The 9,818-nt window shown below is 45.4% G+C and overlaps 1 protein-coding gene across 2 annotated transcripts in view; it reads right to left on the bottom strand.

The window, feature by feature from the left end:
- Positions 1–9,818, bottom strand: part of myo5b (myosin VB) — a 104,677-nt gene that overhangs the window by 10,330 nt on the left and 84,529 nt on the right. For both annotated transcript variants that reach the window (XM_063210236.1, XM_063210238.1), the window contains exons 32-35: positions 8,886–9,032; positions 7,843–7,994; positions 6,201–6,290; positions 3,618–3,768 (exon numbers count right to left, since the gene is read on the bottom strand). In XM_063210236.1, the coding sequence (XP_063066306.1) occupies positions 3,618–3,768; positions 6,201–6,290; positions 7,843–7,994; positions 8,886–9,032 (540 nt within the window). The remainder of the gene's footprint in view (positions 1–3,617; positions 3,769–6,200; positions 6,291–7,842; positions 7,995–8,885; positions 9,033–9,818) is intronic.

Genomic DNA, 9,818 nt, shown 5'->3' with positions numbered 1-9,818 from the left:
TCATAGTTTGTACAACATACAGTATCAGGAAGGAAGTAGTTGAGGTTGGGTATCTTGGTTGATCATGCAAGGCTCTTTCCCTACTACATTTTCAACATGCCTGTCTACCTTTATTTAGCATGTTGAAACAATGTGTTGATAGATTGCGGGCAAAGAGACTGCAGTCATGGGTAAGCGGTTAGGGTGTCAGACTTGTAGCCCAGAGATTGCCGGTTCGACTCCCGACCCGCCAGGTTGATGGGGGGAGTAATCAACCAGTGCTCTACCCCATCCTCCTCCGTGACTGAGGTACCCTGAGCATGGTACCGTCCCGCAGCACTGCTCCCTAGGGCCGCCATTGAGGGCTTTCCCCTTACACGGGTTAGGCATAAATGCAGTTTCATTGTGTGCAGTGTTCACTTGAGTGGTGTGTCACGATGACAATGGGAGTTGGAGTTTCCCAATGGGCTTTTGCTTTCGGCTTTCGCTTTCGCTACATATTGTCTCATTGTCTTTAAAAAGGTGCACTGTGTAGGATGGTGGCCAGAGTGGCTATTGCAACTACGCTGCTCATTCAAACTGTGCTGCATATTACTAAATTCGATCTTTTCATGCATATTTACTAAATAATAAATCAATACTTACAAGAACAGTGCGGTAAGTTTTGCAGCGAAAAATTTATATTTCTGGAAATGAAAAATGGCGGACATGGAGAGGTTCCACCTTTTCATGCATGAAAAATGCAATCTTCCCATACATAATGAATACCTGAAATTTGATGGCTTTGAAATTATTTGCAAATATTTGTGAATGCGCAGCATGAATTCTGTAAAGACACTGATCAAAATATTACACAGTGCACATGTAAGCAGTGGATACCAGTAAATGATGCTCGTTTTGCTCTCAACCACTTGTTGAACATAGTATGCTACCAGAGACGGTCTTATACGAGACGAATCACTCATGAAACCTTCCATAGGAATGAATGAGAGCATTTGGCTACGCGAACATGACGTTTGCCGGCGTCACTCCCACCTGTCCGGTAACGAGAGCCAATTGCTTGCTGAGCTGCGCTGACACTTATCCAATCGTCTCGACGCCTCGACGCAAGTGCAAACGTAAACCTTTACGACTGCTCGTACCTAATCGGTTTGTTTGCTGGCGGCCATGTGGTTTGTTTGCCGTCCGTGGAAACTTCATTGTGAATTGGGCAGAGAGCGCAAATCGACCATTAATCACCTTTCTGCGCGCATCCAAAACGCAGGTGCAGGACAAAGGGACTATAATCATGGAAACAAAAACGGCCGTGCATAGACATGTGCACACCCGTTGTGGTTTTTCTTATGGTTGAAAACAAATAAGTAAGAAAAAGCAAAACGGGAGCAAGTCTGCAAGACATTCAACTTTGATCAGTTTAGTTTTTTTTCTTACATTTCTCACCGTTTGTCATAGCTATTAGGCTTATCAGTTTAGGCAACAATGATATCACAGTTTAAAACACCAATTTTGAGGCAGGCTACATCATTAATTTATTCAATAGCCTATTTTTTTTATTACTGATCCCAGGTAGCAAAGTTTATCTGGCCCATTGTTGGCCCGATCCTTTTTTCGCGAGTGATAACAGTCGGCCCGATTTTGGCTTTGTCCGCGGCCCAATAATGGTCCTATTACCGTATGCCGACAGTGTCGGCTCAGTGTTGGCTCAGTTACTGCATGAGACTGACAGTTATGTTCAGTGTCGGCAGAGTGTTAGCTCAGTAACTGCATGAAGTGAGAGTTATTTTCAGTGTTCTATGAAGTGTTGGCTGAGTCACGGTAACCAGTGTTCCAGCCGAGCCGACTCTCAGCCGACAGTGCCGACATTCTGCCAAGATCAGGCCAACTGTTCTTAACGGTTTTTGCTACCTGGGATGAGCAGAGACGACCATTGTGCTTAGGCTACTGCTTTGGCTATCAGAAAATAAATCCAGTGTCTTTTCTGTACGATGACCGGAGAATGGATGCCCGTTTGACAGCCGGCCGGAAGAGGTGAGGTCCACGCCACGCAACTTGCTCTCACCTGCCGCAAAACAGAACGTTGTCGTGGAATGTGGCGCATGCGCAGATCAAAAATAGCATAAAGAAAAACGCTGTTTAAAAGTGTTTCTTTCATGTTTCGGTCATTCTAAGACTGCCTGTAAAACCAGTTTTTCATTGTGATTCCAACCATATGAGTTGTGTATCGCTGTGTTGTCCCAATGTCACACAACATTATTTACCCCATTCATTCTTATATACCCCTTCACTGACTAATCTCAAATAGTCAGTTTGAGGCGTAGCCAAGATGGCCGCCGAGTGATGGGACTTATGGGAACAGACTTTGATGCTGCTAAGTGATACTCTTTCTGTCCAACGTGGCCGGCATAGCATTACATGCAGGAACAGGGTTTGTACACAACTTTGTAGGTTTGTTGGCCTAGTTGGAAGGTTTGCACGTGGTTTTGATGACCTTGATAGTTGAGACAGTGTTGAGGCCATGGCCTAACTAGCTGTACGAGCTGCTCAACGATTGCGGGCAGCCCAACTAGTGAACTTACTCTCCCTTTTGGCCTATCTAAGCAGGGGCTGAGCTTAGGGAGGACGGGAAAGGCACTTGCCCCTGGGCCCAGGGCCCTTACTGAATCTAAGTCATCGTCATTGTCAAGCAGTGAATGAACGTCTGCTTGGAATTCTTTTACTTTCTGTTTTGCTCTCAACCAACTCTGTGCGATTTATTTGACAACATAAATAAGAACAGAAAGTCAGCTTCAACTAGAGTTTCAAGTAATGTAATGTAATGTATTGTAATGCAATGCAATGCAATGCAAAGTCAAGTGATGAAAAGTAATATAATGTAGTGCTCTCATCAATCACAGGCCGCATCATGCCTTTGAGTAAGCCATTCTACTAAAATGGTAATGTAATGTAAAGGAGCAAGTAAGGGGGACTGGCATACCTGGATGCCAAGGCAATAGTGTACTTTTATTGTATGTTTAGAAAATAAATAAAAGTGCTAAGGGTAGTAATTTTATTTACCGGTATTAAACATGCAATATAAGTACACTATTGCATCGGCGTCCAGGTGTGTGACTTCCCCTTTATTGCGCCTATAGTTCACTTATTAGAACCTACTGTACGCACTCACCAAGCATCACGAGGAAAGGCGCGACACCTCCATTTCAATTAAGATGTAATGTAAAGTAAAGTGAAGCAATGTTAAACGGTAACGTTTAGGTTAAATTTATAACTAAATCTATATTGGATTTTATCAGAAGAGTTGTTTTGAAACATATACAGTATGTGAAATCCACAGTCTATAACAAAGCCAAACTGCAATATTTTTATGAAAATGTACGAATTGAAAGCTACTTCTGAAATAGTGGGCTTCTCGCTGGCAGAGCGTTCTGACGTATATAGAGGGAGTCCAACTAAAGTCATTTTTAAGTTGTAACTTTTAAAACTATGATGAACTGATTTTATTGAAGAAAAGGACCCCAGGAAGAATAGCTGTGGCATTACCGTGGCTTACCAACAGTTTTGGTTGTAGTAGGCTAGAGAGGCTGGGAAAAGTGGAGAGTTTTATTGTATTTGGGCTATTGAAAATGTAATGTACTGCTCACCAATCATGGGCTGCATGATGGCCTCGGCCACCTTGACCAGCTGCTGGTAGATCTGGATGGAGAGGTCACTCAGCACCTGCCGGTACTCCGCCAGGTCAAAGTTCTTCAGGCAGTGCTCATTCTGTTTGGCCGAGTTCTGGGTCATGAAGGCCTACAGACACACACACACAAACACAGACCATACACATTACAGAGTCAAATAAGGGCAAAAGAGGTCTCTCTCTCTCTCTCTCTCCCTCTCTCTCTCTATTTCCCTCTCTCTCCCTCTCTCCCTCTGTCTCTGTGTCTCCCTCCCCCCCTCTCTTTCTCTCTCTCTCTCTCTCTCTCTCTCTCTCTCTCTCTAATTAAAAAAAGAGCACAATAACTTAAATTTCACATGTACGCAGTGTTACTTCCCAATACTGAGGTCAGATGTGAGATCATCGATTCCCATGCACAACTTGCAGGACATTACAGTACATAATTCCAAAAAAGTGCAACATAGTCCAACATCTACAGCCAAAATAGCCCTGCCTGAGATAAAAAACACAGTTAGGAACGTATTAACTATATTCTAGATTTATATTGTAGTTATATATCTATTTAAATATAATACTATACTATGGTGCGACAATGATAATGATGTACCCTTGATGCATATTGAATGTATTGAGGATTTTAATAAGATTAGCTACACGTCAGGCGCTAAGTTTGATAAAATCAAAATACCATTATTTAAGCACAATTTTGGTTACAATATTGCGCAAAAAAATCTGGCAACTAGTTTAATAATTTACAGTACTTTAAAGTTCTTACATGTCACCACTAATGGATCCATGTAATGCAGTGGTTCTCAACCTTTTTGGAACAAACGCCCCCTTGGCTTCATCACAAGTCTCCCAACGCCCCCTTGACCTCATCATAAGCCTGACAATGCCCCCCCCCCCCACCTTAGTATTACCAAATGAAATGGACTACTGCCCTTCAATGGCAACTAACCACCGTCCCCTCTCAGCTGTACCCGTCTCAACGCCCCCCTAGAGCTCCCCAACGCCCCCCTGAGGACCTGTACCGCCCCTGTTGAGAAACACTAATGTAATGCCTGCACCTTGTCCAGACTAAACACAACTTATCCAACCGCACACACAAACAATAGACAGAGCCGGCCCCACAAGAGCACTCCACTCGTAGCGTACATACACCATGTAGTCTGTGGTTGGCTGATCTGCATGGTTGCAAAACAACGTGTGTGAAAGCATGTGCATGATTTTTTTTGTACGCATGCCTGTGTGTAAAACATGTGAACGTGTGTTTGCATATGTGTGTGTGCATCTGTGTTTGTATGACTGTGTCTGTGTGTGCATGTGTGAGATTTTGTGCGTGCATGTACGTGTGCATGTGTGTTTGCATGTGTAAGTGTGTGTTTTTAAGATTTTGCGTGTGCATGCATGTGTGTGTGTGTGTTTGCATGTGTAAGTGTGTGTTTGTAAGATTGTGTGTGTGTGTGTGTTTGCATGTGTAAGTGTGTGTGTGTGCGTGTGTGTGTGTGTGTCTGTGTGTGTTTGTGTGTGTGCGTGCATGCAAATGTGTCTGTTTGTAAGATTATGTGTGTGTGTGTGTGTGTGTGTGCGCGCATGTGTCTGTTCGTAAGATTGTGTGAGTGTGTGTGCGCGCGTGTGTGTGTGTGTGTGTGTGTGTGTGTGTGTGTGTGTGTGTGTGTGTGTGTGTGTGTGTGCGTGCGTGCATACGCATGCACATGTGTGTGTGTGTGATGTCATCTCACTGTCTGTTAGTAAGTTTGTGTGAGTGTGTGTGCATGTGTGTATGTGCGTGTGTGTATGTGTGTCTGTACAGTATGTGTGTGTGTGTGTATGTGTGTGTGAGTGTCTGTATGTATGTATGTATGTATGTGTGTGTGTGTGTGTGTGTGTGTGTGTGTGTGTGTGTGTGTGTGTGTGTGTGTGTGTCTGTATGTGTGTGTGTGTGTGTAGTGTATGTGTGTGAGTGTATGTGTGTGTGAGTGTCTGTATGTATGTATGTATGTATGTGTGTGTGTGTATGTGTGTGTGTGTGTGTGTGTGTGTGTGTGTGTCTGTATGTGTGTGTGAGTATATGTGTGTGCGTGTGTGTGTGCGTCTGTGTGCGTCTGTGTGTGTCTGTGTGTGTCTGTGTGTGTCTGTGTGTGTGTGTGTGTGTGTGTGTGTGTGTGTGTGTGAGACCACTTCTGTGTGTGTGTGTGTGTGTGTGTGTGTGTGTGTGTTGTGTGTGTGTGTGTGTGTGTGTGTGTGTGTGTGTGTGTGTGTGTGTGTGTGTGTGTCTGTGTGTGTGTCTGTGTGTGTCTGTGTGTGTGTCTGTGTGTGTCTGTGTGTGTGTGTGTGTGTGTGTGTGTGTGTGTGTGTGTGTGTGTGTGTGTGTGTGTGTGTGTGTGTGTGTGTGTCTGTGTGGGTCTGTGTGTGTCTGTGTGTGTCTGTGTGTGTGTGTGTGTGTGTGTGTGTGTGTGTGTGTGTGTGTGTGTGTGTGTGTGTGTGTGTGTGTGTGTGTGTGTGTGTGTGTGTGTGTGTGTGTGTGTGTGTGTGTGTGTGTGTGTGTGGGATGTCATCTCACCTCATCTCCGCTGTATTGCTTCAGACAGTGCAGGAGGCGGCTTGTGTTCGCTAGCCAGAATGAGGTCATCTCAAAGTCATTGTTGTTTCTCTGTGGATGCAACAAACATACACAACACACACACACACACGGTTGTGAGATGACAGGATGTGTGTTTGTGACCTTCTGCCGCCTCATCACAACTTAGAGGCATCTTACGTTCACACACACACACACACGCACACGCACACGCACACGCACACGCACACGCACACGCACACACGCTCTTGCACACACGCGCATCATAGAGCAACGTATGCTTACAATGCAGCAAAACCCTCTCTCACTCTCACTCTCATAACCACACAAACGTTTAGCCATGGAAATAACATGCATGACAACAACAATATCCCTGCTGCAGCTGCTTCTTCATAATACAGCCTTCTATCTTAATATACAGCATTCACATTGCTCATACATTTTTGTTCTCTTTAGCATGTATTTATGTTTGTAATGTGACAGTTTTGTGTGTTTTGCACATGCATTATTGTAGTTTGTGGGTCACATTGGGCTTGGCTATCGTTACTTCCATCTGTGATAGAGTCTGGCCTTGTTCTGGGGTTGTTAACACATTGTATTTTTTAGTTCTTTTTAAAAAGATGTTTTTGGGGTTTCATGCCTTTAATGTGACAGGACAGGTACAGAGGGACAGGAAATGAGCAGGTAGATAGAGACGGGGAAGGTTCGGCAAATGACCCGGGTCGGAATCGAACCCGGGTCCCCGGCGTAGTAACCCAGTGCCCTACCGTTACTGCTATTTACTAGCTTCTTGCTTGCTCGCCTACTCGCCTCTCTTTCATGGAACGTTCGCTGAAAGTTCCCGCGGCTTTAACTGCCAATGAACAGGCGAGAAGTACTCTGCCTTCCAATTGGTTACTCGCCTCGCTCGAAGATAAAATATTTTCAACTCGGGATCCGCCCACATCGCATCGCTTGTACAGTACTCGCCTGCTAGTCTCGCTGGAACACATGGACATTCTATTGAATTCATTCACTGAGCGAGTAACTAGCAGCGACGTGTGTGTACGGCCCTTTAGGCCACGGCAGGCAGGGCGTTTGACACATTCTTGATGCTGTTCATCCATGACATGGCTGAAATGCCCCTTAGCACCATGCTAATGTACAGTATATACAGTACAGTAGGCTAATATACAGGGGTTGTACAAAATAATGTTTTAGTTATTTAGTGTGGAAGCTTCCTCTTGCATCCACAGTTAGTCTTGTTAGATGTGGTTCGTCCTTCTTGGTGGTATGCAGACATTAGTTTGGATGCCGTGGCTCTTGATACATCACAAAGACTTTCTGTCTCCGTCAAAGATGCAACAGTTACACACGCACCAAGAATGTAATGTTTTCGAACTCTGATATGTCACCCATAATGTTGTGTGCATTGCAAAATGTTAATTTTGCAAATACCCTGCTAAATGAACCTTCACACTTCACTTTACTGGTGCAATGTGCAATTACTGAAGATTGGCCAACAGACTGGTCCACTTGAGCCATGAAACTTCCCACACTAAAATGACAGGTGTTTCCGTTATTTTGTCCAACCCCTGTAATGTACTATGAGCCACTGTGAGGCATGGGTGGGAGCGTTGGCTACCTTGAGCACTTTCTTGATGGCGTTGATGGTGGTGGTGAGGAGCGAGTGGACCTTCTGATCGTCGTTGATGTAGTCGGCGTGGCGGATGCACATGAACAGGATGTAGGCCGGAAGACAAGGCACCGTGGCCGACACCGTGCCGGGAGTCATATCTGACAACACACAGAGAAACACAGAGAGATGAGATTAGAGGGGGAGAGGAAGAGTCATACAGACGGATGGACAGACAGAGATAGAGAGGCAGAGGAAGAGAGAAAGAGAGGCAGAGACATAGTGAGGAGAGGAGAGAGAGAGAGAGAGAGAGAGAGAGAGAGAGAGAGAGAGAGAGAGAGAGAGAGAGAGAGAGAGAGAGAATGAGAGAAAGAGACTTGACTTTTAAAAAATCCCTTTATTGATTGTTGCGGTCTATATTTCCACAAAAAGAGAGAGAGAGAGAGAGAGAGAGAGAGAGAGAGAGAGAGAGAGAGAGAGAGAGAGAGAGAGAGAGAGAGAGAGAGAAGGGAGAGTGGGACAGTAGGAGAGGGATGTAGGGTTGTTAGACAAACAAAAAGAGGCTGATTCTACCACAAGCAGCTTGTAGTGTGTTCTCTCTGAAACAGGGAAATTCTGATAGGGTCCGTGTGTTTGCTTGTTTGTTTGTTTGTTTGTGTGTGTGTGTGTGTGTGCGTGTGCGTGTATTTGCATGAATGTGTGTGTGAAAAAGTGCACTGGCTGAGATAAGGGTGTCCTTGTCGTCTTCATAGCACTCTGGAAGGCACTCTGCAGCAAGTGTGTATGTTCACGTGTGAGTGAGTACTACAACATGCATGTTTCTGTTGAATCTGTGATGAGGGTACGGATAAGCTCACAGTGTGTGTGTGTGTGTGTGTGTGTGTGTGTGTGTGTGTGTGTGTGTGTGTGTGTGTGTGTGTGTGTGTGTGTGTGTGTGTGTGTGTGTGTGTGTACAGTATGTCTGCAGTACCTGTGATGAGTGTGCGTATGAGCGCTGCCTCGTCCTCCGTGTGTGTGTGTGTGTGTGTGTGTGTGTGTGTGTGTGTGTGTACCTGTGATGAGTGTGCGTATGAGCACTGCCTCGTCCTCCTTGTAGTACTCCAGCATGCCCTCGAAGTCCTTCTCCTTCCGCTGCACTGTCACCTGCCGACTCAGCTCCGGACGAGCCTTGGAGGTCTGCACCGCACTGGCCTGGCTCACTGTACACACAGACACAGACACAGTTCATTAACGTTTCAAAACGCTTACTCTCTATGGATGCTACGGTGCATAAAAAAAACACGCACTTGCATTGCAACTCCATTACACCCTAAAATGTGTCATCACAAACAATAGCAATTACACTTCGGCAGGGGAGCGCTGTGTGACGGAGGTCATCTTGGACCTGTTCATCACCCCCGGGGCTGCAAACCTGCTACCTCGTCAACTACAACTGTCTGGCAATGGGAGGCACAGTACGATACCGCTGGACTAAAGGGCCAGTCCACCAGCCCAACGGCATCGACACTGTATGAGGCTTTGGGAGGGAGGTTTACTAACGTTCCTGCTAGTTAGCCTCCGTTACATAAGCCTCCCACATTTGGGCTAACACTGCCGCATGGCAGGCGAGTGCCCTACCGGTTGGCCACGGCAGGGCCTAAAATATCCCTTTGAGTGCCTCACATTCACCTATTCGCATAAATGTTCATACAACGATGGCACAGATGGCATACCAAGTGCCATAGCAGATTGGGAGTAACAGATTCCTTTTACAAACCGTGTGCCTCGTCTAAATATCAAAGTTTGTGCTTCTGTTTTGGATGGCAAAACTTGATATTGATATGTTATGCTTCATAGTTAACTGAACTGAGCTGAATGGCTATTTGAGCCACTGTTTCACACAACCACAATCGAAAAAGAAAAGGAGGCTGTACCACAAGTGACCACAAATAGCCATCCCCCAATGTAGCATACACACAGATTGTGGCCTCGGTTGGCCATTCTGT

Source organism: Engraulis encrasicolus, chromosome 11, assembly GCF_034702125.1.
Source record: "Engraulis encrasicolus isolate BLACKSEA-1 chromosome 11, IST_EnEncr_1.0, whole genome shotgun sequence".
Classification (NCBI taxonomy): domain Eukaryota; kingdom Metazoa; phylum Chordata; class Actinopteri; order Clupeiformes; family Engraulidae; genus Engraulis; species Engraulis encrasicolus.
Note: the sequence above shows the minus strand (reverse complement) of the source record. Positions and strands in the feature narration are given on the sequence as shown.